General features: G+C 40.5%; 1 protein-coding gene across 1 annotated transcript in view; it reads left to right on the plus strand.

The window, feature by feature from the left end:
- The window catches only part of FAM124A (family with sequence similarity 124 member A), a 37,153-nt gene extending 15,154 nt beyond the window's left edge, over window positions 1–21,999 (plus strand). Inside the window, exon 2 of the mRNA XM_053705558.1 lies at window positions 21,038–21,999. Coding sequence (XP_053561533.1) covers window positions 21,038–21,799 — 762 coding nt within the window. The 3' untranslated portion in view covers window positions 21,800–21,999. The remainder of the gene's footprint in view (window positions 1–21,037) is intronic.
- The last annotated feature ends 5,496 nt before the right edge of the window (window positions 22,000–27,495 follow it).

The following is a 27,495-nucleotide window of genomic DNA, read 5'->3' on the forward strand; positions in this document are numbered from 1 at the left end:
TAGAATTGAATACAGTGCCATTTTAATATATTTTTTAATTGACTACAGTTAAAATTTTGTTTTAAAGAATTAAATTGCTTTAAATGATTAATTTCACAGCAGCCAGTTTGTTCATATATAATGATGAGGTTCCCAACCTTTTTGCTATATATTTTACATGGTTTCCAAGTGTTCTATTAAATCAATCCAGTGATAGACTGACTGTGTGCCACAAAGCAAGTAGATACAATCAGTGTAGTACTGTAGTGTATAAGGGAGAAGGACAAAGACTAAAGTGGGCTCCTTAGTCACTGACTCACCGGTCTCTGTACTCTGTAGTCTGTGCCGGCTGATCATGTATCTTGGGATGCCCTCAGCTGGTGGGTGGGGACTCTGCCCCCCTCTTCGTATTTCAACAAAACATCACTGACTAGAACAGGAGCGTGCTGCTATCTGGTTCTGTAAGGGGAGGGCTCTGTCTTCTTGGCAGCGCAGCAATCTGTAAGTTATATGCACCAAGGAAGGGAATAACAGCTGCATACAACTAGCCAATCTCACTGGTTCCCAGGTCACTGTGTTATTGATGTAGATCACCGAGTGACCATAAGAAAACACAGCAAATCATGTGTCACACAGCCAGACAGTGTGAGCTGGCAGGTCTGTGATTTAATATAAACAATCTAAATGATGACTCCTATTATTTCTGTGTTTGTAGCACAGGTGATCTAATACACATAAGCCAACAGAAATGTATACTTTCCTGAAAAAGCGAAAAGTAAATGTCTGTACACGTCCTTTAGGGTAATGACAATACCATGTGCAGCAAATCATTGGAGTGAAGCAGTTGGTGCGCAGACCAACTAATCGAATGAGATTAGTTCTTGCAACTCTATTTGAGAAGCAGAAATGAAAATAGAAGATCAATCTAAAAGATAACACTATCCAAAAAATAGGCAACTAGCACATCTAGGTAAGTATTGCCTTTACAATAATCCTATAGCATTTTATTAGCATAAATAGATTTGTGACCAAGGGTACATATGCCTTGAAAAGCAAAATTCCAAATACTGTTCTAAGTTCAGTGATTTTTGCAAAGTATAAGCCATACCCAAATGTCACATCAGACACCGCAGCTTAGTAGCCCATCTGTCAACCACATACCTGTATCAGATCTGAACCATTCCCCAGCAGCACCTCTGGCAGCCTGTAGCCCCTGATTGGCTGTAGCACCTGCAGCTTTTTTGGGGGTGAAAAAAATTACAGATAAAGTTAGTTTGGAAAGAGAGTTTAATTTATAATATGCATAAATGAAACATGCATATTTTAAACACTTTCCGTACTGCAGTCATCCCTGAGGTGTAGCATTAAAGTTAACTCATAATTTTAAATGCCCCTTTAATGAAAATTCTGTCATTAATGTTTCTAACGACATAACAGTTATTATATTAAATATAGCTTTGTAATGTTTCCTTCATTTTGTGTCATTATGTAGTCGATTAGGCCAGCAATGACCTAATATCATAGTAGTCAAAGCCAAAAACAAAAAATAGAGTCTCTTTGCATTTGATTTCCTGGAGATTCAGTAAGGATGAAATCATCTAACAAAAACAGTAAGACACTACTCATCAATGATGAACGATCTTGTTATTGCAAACCTTGTATTTACCAAAGCGTACAACAAATGAATTAATGTACCAGATGTGCATAAGTCAAAGTTGTCTTTGTCTTTCTTAACTTTAAAAAAATGTTAATTCCCATACACTTTGGCAATGCATCTTTGCACCTTTAAAGTGATTCATTTTTGGAAAAACATTATGCTACGGCAGCAAAAACGTACTTTGTATTAACAAACCTATTCTACACCTGTTTTCTCTTAAAGTGATGGTAAACGTAAAGAATTAGTGAGCAAAAATACTAACAGTAGCGTTTTTATTTTCTGTTAGTGCTATAAAAGTCGTTATTTGCATACTGTTTTTACTCGCACCCTTCTTGTGATTCTTCACCTGCCCCTCTTCGTACACTTTTTTTTTTTTTTTTTTAAATAGTGGCGTGTGTCATCCAATTTTAGTGTAGGTGTGTGTGTGAAGCGCTAAGCTAGACCCACCTAGCCAATCTACGATGACTGCCTCCTTCCCTGACAGTTATAAATGAGCAAATTTTCAAAAATGGAATATGTAGATGGCGCTTTAAACTGTGGGAATGATTTTCAAGATACAACAGAAGTATGAGTATAAGTACAAATATATTTCAATAATTTGGCTGAAAAAGAATCACTTAAAAGTGAATTACAAATACTATTTTAATAGGTTTCTGCAGTCTTAGCACCAAAAAATCGATAAATATAAATAAAAATATTAATAACAATAATCAATTCAACACACCTCATTCATATCACTCATTCATCGGAAACTACAATGAAACATCAAAAATTCGTCTAACAATTTAAAGCATTATTACACTCCTCAGGTTATAATTTTAAAAGACCCTCTATCTAAACAATCAGCAGCAATTCGTTAAATGTTCAATCCAAACGTATATACAAAGTGTCCTTTTTGATTCGAAGTAAGTCTCCAAATGTAACTGAGAGCAAAAAAAAGAAAAGGCAAAAAGTATCTTATAATTTCAGGGTTAATTCCCTTTAAAGTTCCTTTAAAGTAGGTTTTAAACACGGGAGCTGCTCCTTATACAGGCAAACTGTTCACAAATTTTCTGTTTACTTTATTATTCAAGATTCCACAGTCAATTGTACGTTAAAGTTGGACTGACCAACTTATTATTCTTCTTTATTATTTCATTTTACAGTTGGATTATAGAAGTATTTTACCATACTTGTATCTTCTTTTGTGGTTTATTTTCTGCGCTTGTGAGATACAGGTTAATATATAATATTTTATATTCTGCACGCTATTGATATTGTTATTTGTTTTCATATACTCTTAAGCTCTTGCGAGCGCTCCCTAGTATATTTTGTATATTTATGTAGAATTTTTATAGGCTTGTAGAGAGATTACTATATTCTAGTTGGAGTGTGTAGTATTTTTTATTTGGCGCTGGTCACTGCATTCTTTGCTTTACCATAAATATGATTTTACATGTTTTTAGCTACTTGACTGCAAAGTGCTCCAATGCAGTTATGTGTCTATATATGTTTTTATATGTGTAAATATCTCTGTAAATACATATATACACATATATATATATACATAAATACATATGTACACTTATATATACATACATATACAAATTTAGACTTGTGTATGTAGGTATCTGTGTTAAATCTTAGAGCCCTTTTCTCTTGTTAAGTGTGTTCAGTCCACGGGTCATCCATTACTTATGGGATCTATTCTCCTTCCCAACAGGAAGTTGCAAGAGGATCACCCAAGCAGAGCTGCTATATAGCTCCTCCCCTCACATGTCATACCCAGTCATTCTCTTGCAAGTCTCAACAAAGAAGGAGGTCGCGAGAGGAGATAGGAGTTTTTTACCTAATTATTCTTCAATCAAAAGTTTATTATTTTAAAATGGCACCGGAGTGTGCTGTTTTTTCTCTCAGGCAGTATTTAGAAGAAGAATCTGCCTGCGTTTTCTATGATCTTAGCAGACGTAACTAAGATCCACTGGCTGTTCTCGCACATTCTGAGGAGTGGGGTAACTTCAGAAAAGGGAATAGCATGCTGGGTCTCCCGCAAATGAGGTATGTGCAGTAATATTTTCTAGGAATGGAATTGACTAAGAAAACACTGCTGTTACCCATATGATGTAAGTACAGCCTTTAATGCAGTAGTAGCGACTGGTATCAGGCTGATAAATCTATGCGCAGTTGAGTTATTTTTTAGGGACTAGAATTTGACTGAGAAAATACTGTTAATACTGAAATAAATGTATGAGCCTTAACTGCAGTAGAAGCGACTGGTAGCAGGCTTAGTGATAACTTTGCATAACACTGGAAAGTTGTTTTTAAAACGTTTACTGGCATGTTATTCGTTTTGTGAGGTACTTTAGTGATAAATCTTTTTGGGCATGATTTTTTTCCATATGGCTAACGTATATTTCTGCATAGAAACCGTTGTAACAGGTCTCCCACTGTTGTAATATGAGTGGGAGGGGCCTTTTTTAGCGCCTTGTTGCGCAGTTAAAATTCTAGCACAGTCTTCCTGCTTCTTCCTCCTTGATCCAGGACGTCTCCAGAGAGCTCAGGGGTCTTCAAAATTCATTTTTGAGGGAGGTAATCAGTCACAGCAGACCTGTGACAGTGTGTTTGACTGTGATAAAAGCGTTAAATCATAAATTGATTATCCGTTTTTGGGTATTGAGGGGTTAATCATCCGTTTGCTTGTGGGTGCAATCCTCTGCTAAATTCATACATTTACTGTTAAAATTATTGGCTATAACTGAATTAGTTCATTGTTATTTCAACTGTGACAGTTTTTTGTGTTTTTAAAAGCGCTGCAGCGTTTTTTCTATTGCTTGTAAATTTATTGAAAGATTTTTTCCAAGCTTGCTAGCCTTCATTGCTAGTCTGTTTAAACATGTCTGATACAGATGAATCTACTTGTTCATTATGTTTAAAAGCCAATGTGGAGCCCAATAGAAATATGTGTACCAATTGTATTGATGTTACTTTAAATAAAAGTCAGTCTTTACTGGTAAAGAAATTATCACCAGACAACGAGGGGGAAGTTATGCCGACTAACTCTCCTCACATGTCAGTACCTTTGCCTCCCGCTCAGGAGGTGCGTGAGATTGTGGCGCCAAGTACATCAAGGCCCTTACAAATCACTTTGCATGATATGGCTAATGTTATGAAAGAAGTATTATCTAATTTGCCTGAGTTAAGAGGCAAGCGCGATAGCTCTGGGTTTAGGACAGAGCGCGCCGATGACACGAGAGCCATGTCCGATACTGCGTCAAAATTTGCAGAACATGAGGACGGAGAGCTTCATTCTGTGGGTGACGGATCTGATCCGGGGAGACCGGATTCAGAAATTTCAAATTTTAAATTTAAGCTTGAGAACCTCCGTGTATTGCTAGGGGAGGTGTTAGCGGCTCTGAATGATTGCGACACGGTTGCAATCCCAGAGAAATTATGTAGGCTGGATAAATACTATGCGGTACCGGTGTGTAGTGACGTTTTTCCTATACCTAAAAGGCTTACAGAGATTATTAGCAAGGAGTGGGATAGACCCGGTGTGCCCTTTTCCCCTCCTCCGATATTTAGAAAAATGTTCCCAATAGACGCCACCACACGAGACTTATGGCAGACGGTCCCTAAGGTGGAGGGAGCAGTTTCTACTTTAGCCAAGCGTACCACTATCCCGGTGGAGGATAGTTGTGCTTTCTCAGATCCAATGGATAAAAAATTAGAAGGTTACCTTAAGAAAATGTTTGTTCAACAAGGTTTTATATTACAGCCCCTTGCATGCATTGCGCCCGTCACTGCTGCAGCGGCATTCTGGTTTGAGTCTCTGGAAGAGGCTATTCGCACAGCACCATTGGATGAGATTATGAACAAGCTTAAAGCCCTTAAGCTAGCTAATGCATTTGTTTCGGATGCCGTTGTGCATTTAACCAAAATAACGGCTAAGAACTCCAGATTCGCCATCCAGGCGCGCAGAGCGCTATGGCTTAAATCCTGGCCAGCAGATGTAACTTCTAAATCTAAATTGCTTAATATTCCTTTCAAAGGGCAAACCTTATTTGGGCCCGGCTTGAAAGAAATTATTGCTGACATTACTGGAGGTAAGGGTCACACCCTTCCTCAGGACAGGGCCAAATCAAAGGCCAAACAGTCTAATTTTCGTGCCTTTCGTAATTTCAAGGCAGGAACAGCATCAACTTCCTCCGCTCCAAAACAGGAAGGGACTGCTACTCGTTACAGACAGGGTTGGAAAGGCAACCAGTCCTGGAACAAGGGCAAGCAGGCCAGAAAACCTACTTCTGCCCCTAAGACAGCATGAAGAAAGGGCCCCCTATCCGGAAACGGATCTAGTAGGCGGCAGACTTTCTCTCTTCGCCCAGGCCTGGGCAAGAGATGTCCAGGATCCCTGGGCATTGGAGATCATATCTCAGGGATACCTTCTGGACTTCAAAACTTCTCCTCCACAAGGGAGATTTCATCTGTCAAGGTTATCAACAAACCTAATAAAGAAAGAGGCATTTCTACGATGTGTACAAGACCTCTTAGTAATGGGAGTGATCCACCCGGTTCCGCGGACGGAACAAGGGCAAGGTTTTTACTCAAATCTGTTTGTGGTTCCCAAAAAAGAGGGAACCTTCAGACCAATCTTGGACCTGAAGATCTTAAACAAATTCCTAAGGGTTCCATCGTTCAAAATGGAAACTATTCGAACCATCCTACCCATGATCCAAGAGGGTCAGTATATGACCACAGTGGACTTAAAGGATGCCTACCTTCACATACCGATTCACAAAGATCATTATCGGTACCTAAGGTTTGCCTTTCTAGACAGGCATTACCAGTTTGTAGCTCTTCCCTTCGGGTTGGCTACGGCCCAGAGAATTTTTACAAAGGTTCTGGGCTCGCTTCTGGCGGTACTAAGACCGCGAGGCATAGCGGTGGCTCCGTACCTAGACGACATTCTGATACAAGCGTCAAGTTTTCAAAATGCAAAGTCTCATACAGAAATAGTTCTAGCATTTCTGAGGTCGCATGGGTGGAAAGTGAACATGGAAAAGAGTTCTCTGTTCCCACTCACAAGGGTTCCCTTTCTAGGGACTCTTATAGATTCTGTAGAGATGAAGATTTACCTGACGGAGTCTAGGTTATCAAAAATCCTAAATGCTTGCCGTGTCCTTCATTCCATTCCAAGCCCATCAGTAGCTCAGTGCATGGAAGTAATCGGCTTAATGGTCGCGGCAATGGACATAGTGCCATTTGCGCGCCTACATCTCAGACCGCTGCAACTATGCATGCTAAGTCAGTGGAATGGGGATTCTGTCCCCTTTACTAAATCTGGACCAGGAGGCCAGAGATTCTCTTCTCTGGTGGTTGTCGTGGGTTCATCTGTCCAAAGGAATGACTTTTCGCAGACCAGATTGGACGATTGTAACAACAGATGCCAGCCTACTAGGCTGGGGTGCAGTCTGGAACTCCCTGAAGGTTCAGGGATCGTGGACTCAGGAGGAGAAACTCCTCCCAATAAACATTCTGGAATTAAGAGCAATATTCAATGCTCTTCTAGCTTGGCCTCAGTTAGCAACACTGAGGTTCATCAGATTTCAGTCGGACAACATCACGACTGTGGCTTACATCAATCATCAAGGGGGAACCTGGAGTTCCCTAGCGATGTTGGAAGTCTCGAAGATAATTCGCTGGGCAGAGTCTCACTCTTGTCATCTGTCAGCGATCTACATCCCAGGCGTGGAGAACTGGGAGGCGGATTTTCTAAGTCGCCAGACCTTTCATCCGGGGGAGTGGGAACTTCACCCGGAGGTGTTTGCTCAACTGATTCTTCGTTGGGGCGAACCGGAGCTGGATCTCATGGCATCTCGCCAGAACGCCAAGCTTCCTTGTTACGGATCCAGGTCCAGGGACCCGGGAGCGGTGCTGGTAGATGCATTAGCAGCCCCTTGGGTTTTCAACATGGCTTATGTGTTTCCACCATTTCCGTTGCTACCTCGACTGATTGCCAGGATCAAACAGGAGAGAGCATCGGTGATTCTGATAGCGCCTGCGTGGCCACGCAGGACCTGGTATGCAGACCTAGTGGACATGTCGTCCTGTTCACCATGGTCTCTGCCTCTGAGGCAGGACCTTCTAATGCAGGGTCCTTTCAACCATCCAAGCCTAATTTCTCTGAGGCTGACTGCATGGAGATTGAACGCTTGATTCTCTCAAAGCGTGGTTTTTCGGAGTCGGTTATTGATACGTTAATACAGGCTCGGAAACCTGTTACCAGAAAAACTTACCATAAGATATGGTGTAAATATTTATATTGGTGTGAATCCAAGAGTTACTCATGGAGTAAGGTTAGGATTCCTAGGATATTGGCTTTTCTACAAGAAGGTTTAGAAAAGGGTTTATCCGCTAGTTCGTTAAAGGGACAGATTTCTGCTCTGTCTATTCTTTTACACAAACGTCTGGCAGAGAATCCAGACGTCCAGGCTTTTTGTCAGGCTTTGGCTAGGATTAAGCCTGTGTTTAAAACTGTTGCTCCTCCGTGGAGCTTAAACTTGGTTCTTAAAGTTCTTCAGGGTGTTCCGTTTGAACCCCTTCATTCCATTGATATTAAGCTTTTATCTTGGAAAGTTCTGTTTTTGATGGCTATTTCCTCGGCTCGAAGAGTCTTTGAGTTATCTGCCTTACATTGCGATTCTCCTTATCTGATTTTTCATTCAAACAAGGTAGTTCTGCGTACTAAACCTGGGTTTTTACCTAAGGTTGTTTCTAACAGGAATATCAATCAAGAGATTGTTGTTCCTTCATTATGTCCTAATCCTTCTTCAAAGAAGGAACGTCTTTTGCATAATCTGGACGTAGTCCATGCCCTGGAGTTCTACTTACAGGCAACTAAAGATTTTCGGCAAACTTCTTCTCTGTTTGTCGTTTATTCTGGTCAGAGGAGAGGTCAAAAGGCTTCGGCCACCTCTCTCTCTTTTTGGCTTCGTAGCATAATACGTTTAGCCTATGAGACTGCTGGACAGCAGCCTCCTGAAAGAATTACAGCTCATTCCACTAGAGCTGTGGCTTCCACCTGGGCCTTTAAGAATGAGGCCTCTGTTGAACAGATTTGCAAGGCTGCAACTTGGTCTTCACTTCATACCTTTTCAAAATTTTACAAATTTGACACTTTTTCTTCTTCGGAGGCTGTTTTTGGGAGAAAGGTTCTACAGGCAGTGGTTCCTTCTGTTTAATGTTCCTGCCTTGTCCCTCCCATCATCCGTGTACTTTAGCTTTGGTATTGGTATCCCATAAGTAATGGATGACCCGTGGACTGAACACACTTAACAAGAGAAAACATAATTTATGCTTACCTGATAAATTTATTTCTCTTGTAGTGTGTTTAGTCCACGGCCCGCCCTGTCTTTTTTTTGAGTCAGTTCTAAATTTTAATTAAAACTCCAGTCACCACTGCACCCTATAGTTTTTCCTTTCTCGTCTTGTTTCGGTCGAATGACTGGATATGACATGTGAGGGGAGGAGCTATATAGCAGCTCTGCTTGGGTGATCCTCTTGCAACTTCCTGTTGGGAAGGAGAATATATCCCATAAGTAATGGATGACCCGTGGACTGAACACACTACAAGAGAAATAAATTTATCAGGTAAGCATAAATTATGTTTTTATTGCAATTGTTTTCAATCATTTTTATCAGATAGTGTTATATAAAACTTGTGTTTTGTGAAAATGTTTTGTCTTGCGTAACAGTTAACAGGAGCTCTGAAGTTGCATTATCCCAATGCACGTTAAATTGAATTGCTCTCAAGCTAACACGTTTACTTTCAACCTGTACTTCCGCCGCGTGCAAAGAGCTGCAATAAACCCCTTTTTCATATAAAGATACCAAGAGAATGAAGAAAATTTGATAATAGGAGTAAATTAGAAAGTTGCTTAAAATTGCATGCTCTATCTGAAACACAAACAAAAAATTTGGGTTCAGTGTCCCTTTAATCTTGCATTTTAATCTCATATTGCTAAAATTACAATGTTGTGCAAGCATAATGCTTCCATGGCAGAACGAAAAAAGCCATTCTTTTGTTATCAGGGTTAAACTATCCCACTTCAAATGTCATTTTTTTTATTGTGAGCAGCTAACGGTTTTAACTATTCTCCAATCGAAGTGGGTATTTGAATTACAGCGCAGCATTAAAAAGTAAGTTATAGCGCATCTTCATTACAACTGATTAAACTACATCTAAAATATTGCATTCCGTATCTTTTTATACAAAGGGGAAAGTTTTCCATCACTTTAAAGGGACAGTAAAGTCATAATAAGACATTAATGATTTAGACAGAGCATACAATTTTAAACAACTTTCCAATTTACTTCTATTATTTAATTTGCTTCCTTCTCTTGTTATCCTTTGATGAAAGGTTTATCTAGGTAAGCTCAGGATCAGCAAAGAACCTAGGTTCTGTCTGCTGATTGGTGGCTGCATATATATACCGATTGTCATTGGTTCACCATGTGTTCAGTTAGAAACCAGTAGTGCATTGCTGCTCCTTCAACAAATGATACTAAGAGAATGATACAAATTTGATAATAGAAGTAAATTGGAAAGTTGTATACAAATGTATGTTCTACCTAAACCATGAAAGAAAAATGTTGGTTTTCATGTCCCTTTAAGGAATTTTTTTTTTTACTTACCCAGAGCATAAAACTACGCACCTGTTATTTTTTTTTTATGAAAGCACTAACCTGTAGAGTTGTACAGCACCAGGAAGCATGCCTGGATCACTTTCTCTGTCCCTTCTAATATTAGTGATCACCTTTTACCATGCTCTGAGCATATGTACATATGCCTCATACATCTGCAGTATTGCACCTGCTCAGAGAGCCCACAATGACATTTGTAAGCAATGAAACAAAAGGCAGGTATATTATAAATAATGCAATCCTGAAATGTAAGGCTTTCATGTGCATTGCAATTGTGAGTTTTATGTCTCTTTAAAGTATTCTAGTGAATTAGAGCATATTATTTATCTGTTTCTTTTTTAATGTTGGTCTTATCTACATCCTAAAATAGTGATAATGGTTAATTACTAGTTTAGAAAAGCAGATTAGAAGCTTCTGACTATTCTACTTAGATAAATAATTTATGTTAAATGTTCAGATATATTTGTTTTGATCCCTTTAGCTACTTTAGCATTTTTAAAATAATAGCACCACCTGCTGGAATTTATATATCAATGCACCTGTTCCATCATTGTAAGACCACAATAGCGTGTAATTAGGGCTAAAATAATATTTATTAAAGGGACGTACAACCCAATTTATTTTCTTTCGTGATTCAGATAGAGCATACAGTTTAAAAGAATCTGTTTCCAATTTACATTATTAAATTTACTTGGTATTCTATCCTTAAGACAATACCTATTTAGGTAATGTGCACGTCTGAAAGACTGTATGGCATAATTTTTGCAAGAATGCTTCTGAGCGCAAGAAGTAAAGAAATAAAACGTTTTTGAATGTACACTATATGGCAACTGTATGTGGACTGTCCCACTAATAATTTAATTTAGTTGTTTTAGCCACAACTTATTGCTGACAGGTGAATAACTCCAGCACATAGCCATGAAATCTACATAGACAACCACTAGTAGTACAATGGGTCATACTAAAGCCCAGTGACTTTAACCATGGCACTGTCATAGGATGCCACCTTTGCCACAAATTAGTTTGTTAAAAATGTTGCTGTACTAGATCCGCACAGTTAACTGTAAGCGCTATTATGGTGTACTAAAAGCTAAGTCACAAAATGGTAGACCACACAAACTCATAGAGTGGGCTGCCAAGTTCTAAAGCGCATACGACATAAAGGGCTAGATTACAAGTGGCACGCAAACGGTTGCAAGCAAGCAATAAGGAGCTTATAACTCTCTGCATGCACTGGAAGAAACGTATTACACGTTGAAAGTAAACAGGCACAATTTAATTTAACGTGCATCGGGATAGCGCAACTTAAGAGCTTTGGTTAACTGTTATGCGGGACAAAAAAAACATAATTTATGCTTACCTGATAAATTTATTTCTCTTGTAGTGTATTCAGTCCACGGGTCATCCATTACTTATGGGATATATTCCCTTCCCAACAGGAAGTTGCAAGAGGATCACCCAAGCAGAGCTGCTATATAGCTCCTCCCCTCACACGTCATATCCAGTCATTCGACCGAAACAAGACAAGAAAGGAGAAACCATAGGGTGCAGTGGTGACTGGAGTTTTAATTAAAATTTAGATCTGCCCTAAAAGACAGGACGGGCCGTGGACTGAATACACTACAAGAGAAATAAATTTATCAGGTTAGCATAAATTATGTTTTCTCTTGTTAAGTGTATTCAGTCCACGGGTCATCCATTACTTATGGGATACCAATACCAAAGCCAAAGTACACGGATGATGGGAGGGACAAGGCAGGAACTTAAAAGGAAGGAACCACTGCCTGTAGAACCTTTCTCCCAAAAACAGCCTCCAAAGAAGCAAAAGTGTCAAATTTGTAAAATTTTGAAAAAGTGTGAAGTGAAGACCAAGTTGCAGCCTTGCAAATCTGTTCAACAGAGGCCTCATTCTTAAAGGCCCAGGTGGAAGCCACAGCTCTAGTGGAATGAGCTGTAATTCTTTCAGGGGGCTGTTGTCCAGCAGTCTCATAGGCTAAACGTATTATGCTACGAAGCCAAAGGGAGAGAGAGGTTGCCAAAGCTTTTTGACCTCTCCTCTGACCAGAGTACACGACAAACAGGGCACGGACTACGTCCAGATTATGCAAAAGTCGTTCCTTCTTTGAAGAAGGATTAGGACATAATGATGGAACAACAATCTCCTGATTGATATTCCTGTTAGAAACTACCTTAGGTAAAAACCCAGGTTTAGTACGCAGAACTACCTTGTCTGAATGGAAAATCAGATAAGGAGAATCACAATGTAAGGCCGATAACTCAGAGACTCTTCGAGCCGAGGAAATAGCCATCAAAAACAGAACTTTCCAAGATAAAAGCTTAATATCAATGGAATGAAGGGGTTCAAACGGAACCCCTTGAAGAACTTTAAGAACCAAGTTTAAGCTCCACGGAGGAGCAACAGTCTTAAACACAGGCTTAATCCTAGCCAAAGTCTGACAAAAAGCCTGGACGTCTGGAACTTCTGCCAGACGTTTGTGTAAGAGAATAGACAGAGCAGAAATCTGTCCCTTTAACGAACTAGCAGATAAGCCCTTTTCTAAACCCTCTTGTAGAAAGGACAATATCCTAGGAATCCTAACCCTACTCCATGAGTAACCCTTGGATTCGCACCAATATAAATATTTACGCCATATCTTATGGTAAATTTTTCTGGTAACAGGCTTCCGTGCCTGTATTAAGGTATCAATAACTGACTCCGAGAAGCCACGCTTTGATAGAATCAAGCGTTCAATCTCCATGCAGTCAGCCTCAGAGAAATTAGATTTGGATGTTTGAAAGGACCTTGTATTAGAAGGTCCTGCCTCAGAGGTAGAAACCATGGTGGACAGGACGACATGTCCACTAGGTCTGCATACCAGGTCCTGCGTGGCCATGCAGGCGCTATCAGAATCACCGATGCTCTCTCCTGTTTGATCTTGGCAATCAGTTGAGGTAGCATCAGAAATGGTGGAAACACATAAGCCATGTTGAAGACCCAAGGGGCTGTCAGAGCATCTATCAGCGCCGCTCCCGGGTCCCTGGACCTGGATCCGTAACAAGGAAGCTTGGCGTTCTGGCGAGACGCCATGAGATCCAGATCTGGTTTGCCCCAACGATGAATCAGTTGAGCGAAGACCTCCGGATGAAGTTCCCACTCCCCCGGATGAAAAGTCTTAGAAAATCCGCCTCCCAGTTCTCCACGCCTGGGATGTAGATCGCTGACAGGTGGCAAGAGTGAGACTCTGCCCAGCGAATTATCTTTGAGACTTCCAACATCGCTAGGGAACTCCTGGTTCCCCCTTGATGGTTGATGTAAGCCACAGTCATGATGTTGTCCGACTGAAATCTGATGAACCTCAGTGTTGCTAACTGAGGCCAAGCTAGAAGAGCATTGAATATTGCTCTCAACTCCAGAATATTTATTGGCAGGAGTTTCTCCTCCTGAGTCCATAATCCCTGAGCCTTCAGGGAGTTCCAGACTGCCCCCCAACCTAGAAGGTTGGCATCTGTTGTTACAATCGTCCAATCTGGCCTGCGAAAGGTCATACCCTTGGACAGATGGACCCGAGAAAGCCACCAGAGAAGAGAATCTCTGGTCTCTTGGTCCAGATTTAGCAGAGGGGACAAATCTGAGTAATCCCCATTCCACTGACTTAGCATGCATAATTGCAGCGGTCTGAGATGCAGGCGCGCAAATGGCACTATGTCCATTGCCGCTACCATTAAGCCGATTACTTCCATGCACTGAGCCACTGACGGGCGTGGAATGGAATGAAGGACACGGCAAGCATTTAGAAGTTTTGATAACCTGGACTCCGTCAGGTAAATTTTCATCTCTACAGAATCTATAAGAGTCCCTAGAAAGGAGACTCTTGTGAGTGGTGATAGAGAACTCTTTTCCACGTTCACTTTCCACCCATGCGACCTCAGAAATGCCAGAACTATCTCTGTATGAGACTTGGCCATTTGAAAGCTTGACGCCTGTATCAGGATGTCGTCTAGATATACGGAGCCACCGCTATGCCTCGCGGTCTTAGAACCGCCAGAAGTGAGCCCAGAACCTTTGTAAAGATTCTCGGGGCTGTAGCCAACCCGAAGGGAAGAGCTACAAACTGGTAATGCCTGTCTAGAAAGGCAAATCTTAGGTACCGATAATGATCTTTGTGAATCGGTATATGAAGGTAGGCATCCTTTAAGTCTACTGTGGTCATGTATTGACCCTCTTGGATCATGGATAGGATGGTTCGAATAGTTTCCATTTTGAATGATGGAACTGATGGAATTTGTTTAAGATTTTTAGGTCCAAGATTGGTCTGAAGGTTCCCTCTTTCTTGGGAACCACAAACAGATTTGAGTAAAACCCTTGCCCTTGTTCCGTCCGCGGAACTGGGTGGATCACCCCCATTACTAAGAGGTCTTGCACACAGCGTAGAAATGCCTCTTTCTTTATTTGGTTTGCTGATAACCTTGAAAGATGAAATCTCCCTTGTGGAGGAGAAGCTTTGAAGTCCAGAAGATATCCCTGAGATATGATCTCCAACGCCCAGGGATCCTGGACATCTCTTGCCCAAGCCTGGGCGAAGAGAGATAGTCTGCCCCCCACTAGATCCATTTCCGGATAGGGGGCCCTCTCTTCATGCTGTCTTAGGGGCAGAAGTAGGCTTTCTGGCCTGCTTGCCCTTGTTCCAGGGCTGGTTAGCTTTCCAGCCCTGTCTGTAACGAGCAACAGGTCCTTCCTGTTTTGGAGCGGAGGAAGTTGATGCTGCTCCTGCCTTGAAGTTACGAAAGGCACGAAAATTAGACTGTTTGGCCTTTGATTTGGCCCTGTCCTGAGGAAGAGTATGACCCTTACCTCCAGTAATGTCAGCAATAATTTCTTTCAAGCCGGGCCCGAATAAGGTCTGCCCTTTGAAAGGAATATTAAGCAATTTAGATTTAGAACTCACGTCTGCTGACCAGGATTTAAGCCATAGCGCTCTGCGTGCCTGGATGGCGAATCCGGAGTTCTTAGCCGTTAGTTTGGTTAAATGTACAACGGCATCAGAAACAAATGCATTAGCTATCTTAAGTGCTTTAAGCTTGGCCATAATCTCATCCAATGGAGCTGTGCGAATGGCCTCTTCCAGAGACTCAAACCAGAATGCCGCAGCAGCAGTGACAGGCGCAATGCATGCAAGGGGCTGTAAGATAAAACCTTGTTGAACAAACATTTTCTTAAGGTAACCTTCTAATTTTTTATCCATTGGATCCGAAAAAGCACAACTATCCTCCACCGGGATAGTGGTACGTTTAGCTAAAGTAGAAACTGCTCCCTCCACCTTAGGGACCGTCTGCCATAAGTCTCGTGTGGTGGCGTCTATTGGGAACATTTTTCTAAATATCGGAGGAGGGGAAAAGGGCACACCGGGTCTATCCCACTCCTTGCTAATAATTTCTGTAAGCCTTTTAGGTATAGGAAAAACGTCAGTACACACCGGTACCGCAAAGTATCTATCCAACCTACATATTTTCTCTGGAATTGCAACTGTGTTACAATCATTCAGAGCCGCTAATACCTCCCCTAGCAATACACGGAGGTTCTCAAGCTTAAATTTAAAATTAGAAATCTCTGAATCCGGTCTCCCTGGATCAGATCCGTCACCCACAGAATGAAGCTCTCCGTCCTCATGTTCTGCAAATTGTGATGCAGTATCAGACATGGCTCTCACATCATCAGCTCGCTCTGTCCTTAACCCAGAGCTATCGCGCTTGCCTCTTAATTCAGGCAATTTAGATAATACCTCTGTCATAACAGCAGCCATGTCTTGCAAAGTGATTTGTATGGGCCTCTCTGATGTACTTGGCGCCACAATATCACGCGCCTCCTGAGCGGGAGGCGAAGGTACTGACACGTGAGGAGAGTTAGTCGGCATAACTTCCCCCTTGTGGTCTGGTGATAATTTCTTTACAGATATAAATTGACTTTTATTCAAAGTGACATCAATACATTTAGTATACATATTTCTGTGGGGCTCCACATTGGCCTTCAAACATAGTGAACAAACAGATTCATCTGTGTCAGACATGTTTAAACAGACTCGCAATGAGACTAGCAAGCTTGGAAAATTCTTTCAAATAAATTTACAAGCAATATAAAAAACGCTACTGCGCCTTTAAGAAGCACAAAAAATCGTCACAGTTGAAATAACAATGAACCAAATCAGTTATAGCAACCAAGTTTTCACAGTAAATGTATTAAGTTAGCAAAGCATTGCACCCACTAGCAAATGGATGATTAACCCCTTAATACCCAAAAACGGATAATCAATTTAACAATTAACGTTTTTATCACAGTCAAACACACTGTCACAGGTCTGCTGTGACTGATTACCTCCCTCAAAATGAGTTTTGAAGACCCCTGAGCTCTCTAGAGACGTCCTGGATCAAGGAGGAAGAAGCAGGAAGACTGAAACTGAATTTTTACTGCGCAAAAAAGCGCTAAAATAGGCCCCTCCCACTCATATTACAACAGTGGGGAACCTCAGTTAACCGTTTCTATGTAGAAATAAACGACAGCCATGTGGAAAATCATGCCCCAAAAGCATTATCACCAAAGTACCTCACAAAAAACGAATAACATGCCAGTAAACGTTTTAAACATGCACTTTAAAAGTTAGATAGTGTTATTAATAAGCCTGGTACCAGTCGCTTCTACTGCAGTTAAGGCTCATACATTACTTCAGTATTAACAGTATTTTCTTAGTCAAATTCCATTCCTTAGAAAATTACTTATTGTACATACATTCATCAGCCTCATACCAGTCGCTACTGCATTTAAGGCTGTACTTACATTACATCGGTATCAGCAGTATTTTCTTAGTCAATTCCATTCCTTAGAAAAATAATTTACTGCACATACCTTGTTTGCAGGATTCCCCACACGCTAATTCCCTTTCTGAAAGTTACCCCACTCCTCAGAATGTGCGAGAACAGCCAGTGGATTTTAGTTACTTCTGCTAAGATCATAGAAAACGCAGACAGATTCTTCTTCCAAATACTGCCTGAGAACAAACAGCACACTCCGGTGCCATTTAAAATAACAAACTTTTGATTGAAGAAATAAACTAAGTATAAAAAACACCACAGACCTCTCACAACGTCCTATCTAGTTGAGTTGCAAGAGAATGACTGGATATGACGTGTGAGGGGAGGAGCTATATAGCAGCTCTGCTTGGGTGATCCTCTTGCAACTTCCTGTTGGGAAGGGAATATATCCCATAAGTAATGGATGACCCGTGGACTGAATACACTTAACAAGAGAAAGTTGCACTAAATACATTTAAAAGTACAGTTACACGTTATAAGTGCTCAAATATATGAGGTCTCAAACATTAGAAAAAAAGGCATGCAAAGGGATTTAACATAGAGATACATACATACATACATATGTATTTGTATATGTATGTATATGTGTGTGTGTGTATATATATATATATATATATATATATATATATATATATATGTGTATGTGTTTATATGTGTGTACATACTGTATGTATTTGCAGACATATATAGACATATAAATACATATGTATATATATATATATATATATATATATATATATATATATATATATACAGACACATATACAGTATCTCACAAAAGTGAGTACACCCCTCACATTTTTGTAAATATTTTATTATATCTTTTCATGTGACAACACTGAAGAAATGACACAAACTGACAGGCTGACCCCCCCTTCAACCTCTGCAGCAATGCTTGCCGCATTCATACGTCTATTTCCCAAAGACAACCTCTGGATATGATACTGAGCATGTGCACTCAACTTCTTTGGTCGACCATGGTGAGGATTGTTCTGAGTGGTACCTGTCCTGTGAAACCGCTGTATGGTCTTGCCCACCGTGCTGCAGCTTAGTTTCAGGGTCTTGGCAATGTTCTTATAGCCTAGGCCATCTTTATGTAGAGCAACAATTCTTTTTTTCAGATCCTCAGAGAGTTCTTTGCCATGAGGTGCCATGTTGAACTTCCAGTGACCAGTATGAGAGAGTGTGAGAGCGATAACACCAAATTTAACACACCTGCTTCCCATTCACACCTGAGACCTTGTAACACTAACGAGTCACATGACACCGGGGAGGGAAAATTGCTAATTGGGCCCAATTCGGACATTTCCACTTAGGGGTGTACTCACTTTTGTTGCCAACGGTTTAGACATTAATGGCTGTGTGTTGAGTTATTTTGAGGGGACAGCAAATTAACACTGTTATACAGGCTGTACACTCACTACTTTACCTCGTCATGGTCGACCAAAGAAGTTGAGTGCACGTGCTCAGCGTCATATCCAGAGGTTCTCTTTGTGAAATATACGTATGAGTGCTGCCAGCATTGTTGCAGAGATTGAAGGGGTGGGGGGAAGGGTCAGCCTGTCAGTGCTCAGACCATACGCTGCACACTGCATCAAAGGAATGTACTTACATAGCACTCAACAGCACATGTTTTGAACTAGCTAGGTACCATAGGTGAGTAAGCCCGTGAAAGGCAGGTTTAAAACTTAACTTTTATTAACTCGATTAAAAAATGAAATAGTTAAAAATATCAGCTAGTGTGACCCAGAACGAAGGTGATTTCAGAGGGGTGAAAAAATATTCCTCCCAAATCCCAATGTGTTTAATATTAATGCCCCTGTATGGTCTCCTGGGGTAATGCCCTTGATAAAAAGGGGAGTAATACAAATGTACCTCTAGATTAGGTTGGTTAAGGTGAGGGTCAATATCACAGTGAGAACAACCCTGCTGTTACTCTCTGTCTGAATCAGGGGATCTCCACAGTAAAGTCACACCTTCCAGGATAAATTATATGGTACAGTTGTCTGTAGGAGATGTGAGCTTACCACAAATTAAGTAATGTTAAATTAGCTATCGGGTACCGGAATAGATAGGGTACTCCTATTATTTACTAGTCAGTGATTACTAGTGGGATTCAGCGCCTATTATCCTCTTATTTATCTTGTATACAATAGTTTACTAGTATTGTTTGGATTATTATATAGGTGGTACTAGGAATACCGTTACCAAACCTGGTACTTATGATATCAATTCTATTGTTATTTTTATTATCCAGTCAGATAATAAGGCCACTGGGGATAAGTTGATTCTAGAGGTGCCCACGCTCTTGTAGCAAATTCACGTTGTATTGGGGTGAAATATTTAAAAAAAAAGGAGAAAAATCTAGTAATTCACAGGAATGGAATAATTATATAATTTTACCCTAATTGTCTCTGTCTCTTCAATATATAGGACACTTATAGTGATATTTACCACTGTGGGGTCGATAAGGCTAGTGTGGCTAGGCCTAAGTTATATTGGATATTCCTGGCTTGTCAATGTTTCCCTTGTGAATGGGAGATAATCTTAATAGCCTCCTCAATAAATGTTCCTTATGTTGAAAATAATTCCCATGTTAAATTACACGAACTAGATCCCCCGAAGTTATTCAATTTTATTGTTAGCTATTGCAGTATAATAGTGTAGAGGAATGCTTGGTGTAACATACTTGGGTGAAGTAAGACTTTAGAGACACTTGCACATTAAATGTGTACCAATCTCTGTTGGTTTATTATTGTTCAATAACGGTATGATTACCGGAGGAGCTGCTTATTTCAGGAAACCGCTATTCCTATATAACCAGTATTTCCCTTGTTCGAATCTGATTAGTTGTATATACTGAGTTGTTTTAAGAAAATGAAAACGATACCCAGACTACTTAATGCACAGATTTTCTCAACTGTGTTAATTCAACAGATATCTTGCACTTAATGTCCATAAGACCGTGACGTAATTTATGCTAATGCCACTGTTGGATTAAATGTGTTATTAATATTGTAATTCGCACTGTAATATCGCTGGGGAGAAAATTTCTTTTAAATATTTGTCATTGGATACTTAAAATTGACTCCCCAAACTCCAGGTTCAGCGGTTACACTCTATTTGTAGCTGACAGTGCAGGTGTCTGGTATATATGAGAGGGAACTATTCTCCCCTCTTCTTGAAATAAGATTTACAATGTAAGCGTACCAATATACAAGTAAATATAATCAGGTTCCTGCTGGTATACAGGTAGCGGTTAAGAATCCTGGCTGTAAGTTTAAATTAAATTATCTCTCCGGTAATTCTATTGTCTTTACTACCGCTAAAAAATAGTAGTTGTAGAATACTTAGGTAAGGTAAATTATGGATTTTTCTTTAGCGTAAATATATTTCAACCAGGCACTCTCACAAACATACAGGTTTAAATTAAATTCTAATAATACATTCGCTCAACAAGTCACACTGCTGTTTAGTTTAAAAAGGGAGAGATAGTCTCCTGTAGCCCTCCTAAGGCTGTACACTCACTACTGTAGCAAAGTGTCATTTCTTCAGTGTTGTCACATGAAAAGATATAATAAAATATTTACAAAAATGTGAGGGATGTACTCACTTGTGAGAAACTGTGTATATATATATATATATATATCGGTAGCAAAAACTTTCACTCACTGGTCTTTCCAAACACCAAACATTTATTATGTTAAACCCACAGTAGTGTAGCTTTGTTAGTCTTAAAATTGTATTATTATTTTTTTCGACTATTACAACCCTTTAAGTATTTGCATTATTTGTTATTACAGAACATTTTTTATACATTTCTAAATTAATTTTCTTGTTTTTTTATACTTTTTGCAGCAAGTACATCGACTTACTAGAAAAACTGTTTTGAAACATCAGAATTACTTGTCAAGGAAAACAGCCATGACGCCACCAAATAGCACCGCCCCACAGAGTTCAAAACCTGACAGAAAAAAGCGATACCATAGCAATGACTGGCTATCATATTATGGCGCCTCACAACAAGAGTCCTCTAAATACCAAGAGGATATACCTTATACTTTAAAAACTACTACCAGTACAACACAGTTATTTCAACGAAGCAAGTCTCTGTTTTGTTTGCCAACTATAAGCTCATTTCCTTCATGTGAATCTTTCCCTTTAAGTGAACCATCTCAGCTTTTTTGTGAGGAATCAACAGATTGTCAAGGGACAGTGTGGAGGGGCAGTCCGAAAATAAACATAGATAGCCTTGAAGGGGCTCAGGAAACAGATGTAGATACAGGAATGAAGTTATCTTCAGATATGTCAGTGGTTTCGGCTTATTCACCGATAAATGGATTGTGCAATGACTTATTAGCGGCACTTCCTTCTGATAAAGAGTCCACGTCACTGCAGGCAAAGTTTAAGCTCCGTGAGCTTTCATATGAACCTTTAAATTCTGTCTCTGAGAGATCGTCACGTTCTTTTATCTCTTCGTCTGTGTTCCCCAGTGATTCTTGTACAAGTTCTCTGGGAGGCTCACAGAAAGAACTAGACAGACATTATAAAAATACTACAGAAATTACCAATCATTTGACAGAAACTGTGGAAAACGAAGAGGAAGAATTTTATATATGAACTATCACTTGACTGTTTGAAATCATTGAATTTATTTGTTTTCATGGCACACTCTGTAGTTTTCATTTTAAATCTCTAGCTTTTTGTGTCTGACGTTAATAGTCATATTGAGTAATTGAAATGTACAGAAATAGATCATTTCATGCAAAACTATCCATGTAAAGTAGTTACGTTATAAATGTCACTTCTGCATTTTAAAAGCCTATTTAACTCATTGTAAGCCATAGGAAGTAGCAGTACCTAAAAGTTTTGCTCATTACATTTTGAACAAATTGGATAAGATGTAGAATATTTCTGTTGCCTTAATCCATATTATTTATAATTAACCTATAGATTCTATGTGAAGATTTCAGTATTGGTTTTCTGCTAAGGTGTATAGCAGTATAAGATGTGAATTAACATTGCAGTTCTGCTCCAGTGGCAATATAATTTCTCCAACATTGGTGTGTCCGGTCCACGGCGTCATCCTTACTTGTGGGATATTCTCTTCCCCAACAGGAAATGGCAAAGAGCCCAGCAAAGCTGGTCACATGATCCCTCCTAGGCTCCGCCTACCCCAGTCATTCTCTTTGCCGTTGCACAGGCAACATCTCCACGGAGATGGTTAAGAGTTTTTTGGTGTTTAAATGTAGTTTTATTCTTCTATCAAGTGTTTGTTATTTTAAAATAGTGCTGGTATGTACTATTTACTCTGAAACAGAAAAGGATGAAGATTTCTGTTTGTAAGAGGAAGATGATTTTAGCAGACAGTAACTAAAATCGATTGCTGTTTCCACACAGGACTGTTGAGATGAAGTAACTTCAGTTGGGGGAAACAGTTAGCAGTCTTTTCTGCTTAAGGTATGACTAGCCATATTTCTAACAAGACCATGTAATGCTGGAAGGCTGTCATTTCCCCTCATGGGGACCGGTAAGCCATTTTCTTAGTTAAACATAAAAGAATAAAGGGCTTCAAAAAGGGCTTAAAAACTGGTAGACATTTTTCTGGGCTAAAACAATTGCTTTACTAGGCATATTATGCAGATTCTAACTAATTATTGGTATTATAATCTTGGGGAACGTTTAGAAAAACGGCAGGCACTGTGTTGGACACCTTTTTCAGATGGGGGCCTTTCTAGTTATAGACAGAGCCTCATTCTGGGACTATATATGGGTTAAATGTAAAAACGGCTCCGGTTCCGTTAATTTAAGGGTTAAAGCTCTGAAATTTGGTGTGCAATACTTTTAATGCTTTAAGACACTGTGGTGAAATTTTGGTGAATTTTGAACAATTCATTCATACTTTTTCACATATTCAGTAATAAAGTGTTTTCAGTTTGAAATTTAAAGTGACAGTAACGGTTTTATTTTAAAACGTTTTTTGTGCTTTGTTGACAAGTTTAAGCCTGTTTAACATGTCTGTACCATCAGATAAGCTATGTTCTATATGTATGAAAGCCAATGTGTCTCCCCATTTAAATTTATGTGATAATTGTGCCATAGTGTCCAAACAAAGTAAGGACAGTAATGCAACAGATAATGATATTGCCCAAGATGATTCCTCAAATGAGGGGAGTAAACATGATACTACATCATCCCGTACTGTGTCTACACCAGTTATGCCCACACAGGAGGCCCCTAGTACATCTAGTGCGCCAATACTTATTACCATGCAACAATTAACGGCTGTAATGGATAACTCCATAGCAAATCTTTTATCCAAAATGCCTACTTATCAGAGAAAGCGCGATTGCTCTGTTTTAAACACTGAAGAGCAAGAGGACGCTGATGATAACTGTTCTGACATACCCTCACACCAATCTCAAGGGGCCATGAGGGAGGTTTTGTCTGATGGAGAAATTTCAGATTCAGGAAAAATTTCTCATCAAGCTGAACCTGATGTTGTGACATTTAAATTTAAATTAGAACATCTTCGCGCACTGCTTAAGGAGGTGTTATCTACTCTGGATGATTGTGACAATTTGGTCATTCCAGAGAAATTATGTAAGATGGACAAGTTCCTAGAGGTTCCGGTGCCCCCCGACGCTTTTCCTATACCCAAGCGGGTGGCGGACATAGTAAATAAAGAGTGGGAAAGGCCCGGCATACCTTTTGTCCCCCCCCCTATATTTAAGAAATTATTTCCTATAGTCGACCCCAGAAAGGACTTATGGCAGACAGTCCCCAAGGTCGAGGGGGCGGTTTCTACTCTAAACAAACGCACTACTATTCCTATCGAAGATAGTTGTGCTTTCAAAGATCCTATGGATAAGAAATTAGAGGGTTTGCTTAAAAAGATTTTTGTACAGCAAGGTTACCTTCTACAACCAATTTCATGCATTGTTCCTGTCACTACGGCAGCGTGTTTCTGGTTCGAGGAACTAGAAAAATCGCTCAGTAAAGAATCTTCGTATGAGGAGGTTATGGACAGAGTTCAAGCACTTAAATTGGCTAACTCTTTTGTTTTAGATGCCGCTTTGCAATTAGCTAGATTAGCGGCGAAAAATTCAGGGTTTGCTGTCGTGGCGCGCAGAGTGCTTTGGCTAAAGTCTTGGTCAGCGGATGTGTCTTCCAAGACAAAATTGCTTAACATTCCTTTCAAAGGTAAAACATTATTTGGACCTGATTTGAAAGAGATTATTTCAGACATCACTGGGGGAAAGGGCCACGCCCTCCCACAGGATAGGTCTTTTAAGGCTAAAAATAAGCCTAATTTTCGTCCCTTTCGCAGAAACGGACCAGTCTCTAATTCTGTATCCTCTAAGCAAGAGGGTAATACTTCACAACCCAAACCAGCCTGGAAACCAATGCAAGGCTGGAACAAGGGTAAGCAGGCCAAGAAGCCTACCACTGCTACCAAAACAGCATGAAGGGATAGCCCCCGATCCGGGACCGGATCTAGTGGGGGGCAGACTTTCTCTCTTTGCTCAGGCTTGGGCAAGAGATGTTCAGGATCCTTGGGCGCTAGAAATAGTTTCTCAAGGTTATCTCCTGGAATTCAAGGAACTACCCTCAAGGGGAAGGTTCCACAGGTCTCAAATATCTTCAAACCAAATAAAGAGACAGGCATTCTTACATTGTGTAGAAGACCTGTTAAAGATGGGAGTGATACATCCAGTTCCAATAAGAGAACAAGGAATGGGATTTTATTCCAATCTGTTCATAGTTCCCAAAAAAGAGGGAACATTCAGACCAATTTTGGATCTAAAGATCCTAAACAAATTTCTCAGGGTACCATCGTTCAAAATGGAAACTATTCGAACGATCCTACCTACTATCCAGGAAAATCAATTTATGATTACCGTGGATTTAAAGGATGCGTACCTACATATTCCTATCCACAAGGAACATCATCAGTTCCTAAGGTTCGCTTTTCTGGACAAGCATTACCAGTTTGTGGCACTTCCATTTGGATTAGCCACTGCTCCAAGGATTTTCACAAAGGTACTAGGGTCCCTTCTAGCGGTTCTAAGACCAAGGGGCATTGCAGTAGTACCTTACTTGGACGACATCCTGATTCAAGCGTCGTCCCTGTCAAAAGCAAAGGCTCATACGGACATCGTCCTAGCCTTTCTCAGATCTCACGGATGGAAGGTGAACAAAGAAAAAAGTTCTCTGTCCCCGTCAACAAGAGTTCAGAAAATCAAAACTTCTAAGCTCTTGTCAAGTACTTCATTCTGTTCCTCGTCCTTCCATAGCGCAGTGCATGGAAGTAATAGGATTGATGTTGCAACAATGGACATAGTTCCTTTTGCACGAATTCATCTAAGACCATTACAACTGTGCATGCTCAGACAGTGGAATGGGGATTATACAGACTTGTCTCCGACGATTCAAGTAGATCAAAAGACCAGAGATTCACTCCGTTGGTGGCTGACCCTGGACAATCTGTCACAGGGAATGAGCTTCCGCAGACCAGAGTGGGTCATTGTCACGACCGACGCCAGCCTAGTGGGCTGGGGCGCGGTCTGGGAATCCCTGAAAGCTCAGGGTCTATGGTCTCGGGAAGAGTCTCTTCTCCCGATAAACATTCTGGAACTGAGAGCGATATTCAATGCTCTCAGAGCTTGGCCTCAACTAGCAAAGGCCAAATTCATAAGGTTTCAGTCAGACAACATGACGACCGTTGCATATATCAATCATCAGGGGGGAACAAGGAGTTCCCTGGCGATGAAAGAAGTGACCAAGATAATTCAATGGGCGGAGGATCACTCCTGCCACTTGTCTGCGATCCACATCCCAGGAGTGGAAAATTGGGAAGTGGATTTTCTGAGTCGTCAGACATTCCATCCGGGGGAGTGGGAACTCCATCCGGAAATCTTTGCCCAAATAACTCAATTATGGGGCATTCCAGACATGGATCTGATGGCGTCTCGTCAGAACTTCAAGGTTCCTTGCTACGGGTCCAGATCCAGGGATCCCAAGGCGACCCTAGTAGATGCACTAGTAGCACCTTGGACCTTCAACCTAGCTTATGTATTCCCACCGTTTCCTCTCATCCCCAGGCTGGTAGCCAGGATCAATCAGGAGAGGGCCTCGGTGATCTTGATAGCTCCTGCGTGGCCACGCAGGACTTGGTATGCAGACCTGGTGAATATGTCATCGGCTCCACCATGGAAGCTACCTTTGAGACAGGACCTTCTTGTTCAGGGTCCATTCGAACATCCGAATCTGGTTTCCCTCCAACTGACGGCTTGGAGATTGAACGCTTGATTTTATCAAAGCGTGGGTTTTCAGATTCTGTAATAGATACTCTGATTCAGGCTAGAAAGCCTGTAACTAGAAAAATTTACCATAAAATATGGAAAAAATATATCTGTTGGTGTGAATCTAAAGGATTCCCATGGAACAAGATAAAAATTCCTAAGATTCTATCCTTTCTACAAGAAGGTTTGGAGAAAGGATTATCTGCAAGTTCTCTGAAGGGACAGATCTCTGCTTTATCTGTTTTACTTCACAAAAGACTGGCAGCTGTGCCAGATGTTCAAGCATTTGTTCAGGCTCTGGTTAGGATCAAGCCTGTTTACAGACCTTTGACTCCTCCCTGGAGTCTAAATCTAGTTCTTTCAGTTCTTCAAGGGGTTCCGTTTGAACCCTTACATTCCGTAGATATTAAGTTATTATCTTGGAAAGTTTTGTTTTTGGTTGCAATTTCTTCTGCTAGAAGAGTTTCAGAGTTATCTGCTCTGCAGTGTTCTCCGCCCTATCTGGTGTTCCATGCAGATAAGGTGGTTTTGCGTACTAAGCCTGGTTTTCTTCCGAAAGTTGTTTCCAACAAAAATATTAACCAGGAGATAGTTGTACCTTCTTTGTGTCCGAATCCAGTTTCAAAGAAGGAACGTTTGTTACACAATTTGGACGTAGTCCGTGCTCTAAAATTCTATTTAGAGGCTACTAAAGATTTCAGACAAACATCTTCCTTGTTTGTTGTTTATTCTGGTAAAAGGAGAGGTCAAAAAGCGACTTCTACCTCGCTTTCCTTTTGGCTTAAAAGCATTATCCGATTGGCTTATGAGACTGCCGGACGGCAGCCTCCTGAAAGAATCACAGCTCACTCCACTAGGGCTGTGGCTTCCACATGGGCCTTCAAGAACGAGGCTTCTGTTGACCAGATATGTAAGGCAGCGACTTGGTCTTCACTGCACACTTTTGCCAAATTTTACAAATTTAATACTTTTGCTTCTTCGGAGGCTGATTTTGGGAGAAAGGTTTTGCAA

This window comes from Bombina bombina, chromosome 3 (genome assembly GCF_027579735.1).
Source record: "Bombina bombina isolate aBomBom1 chromosome 3, aBomBom1.pri, whole genome shotgun sequence".
Lineage (NCBI taxonomy): Eukaryota > Metazoa > Chordata > Amphibia > Anura > Bombinatoridae > Bombina > Bombina bombina.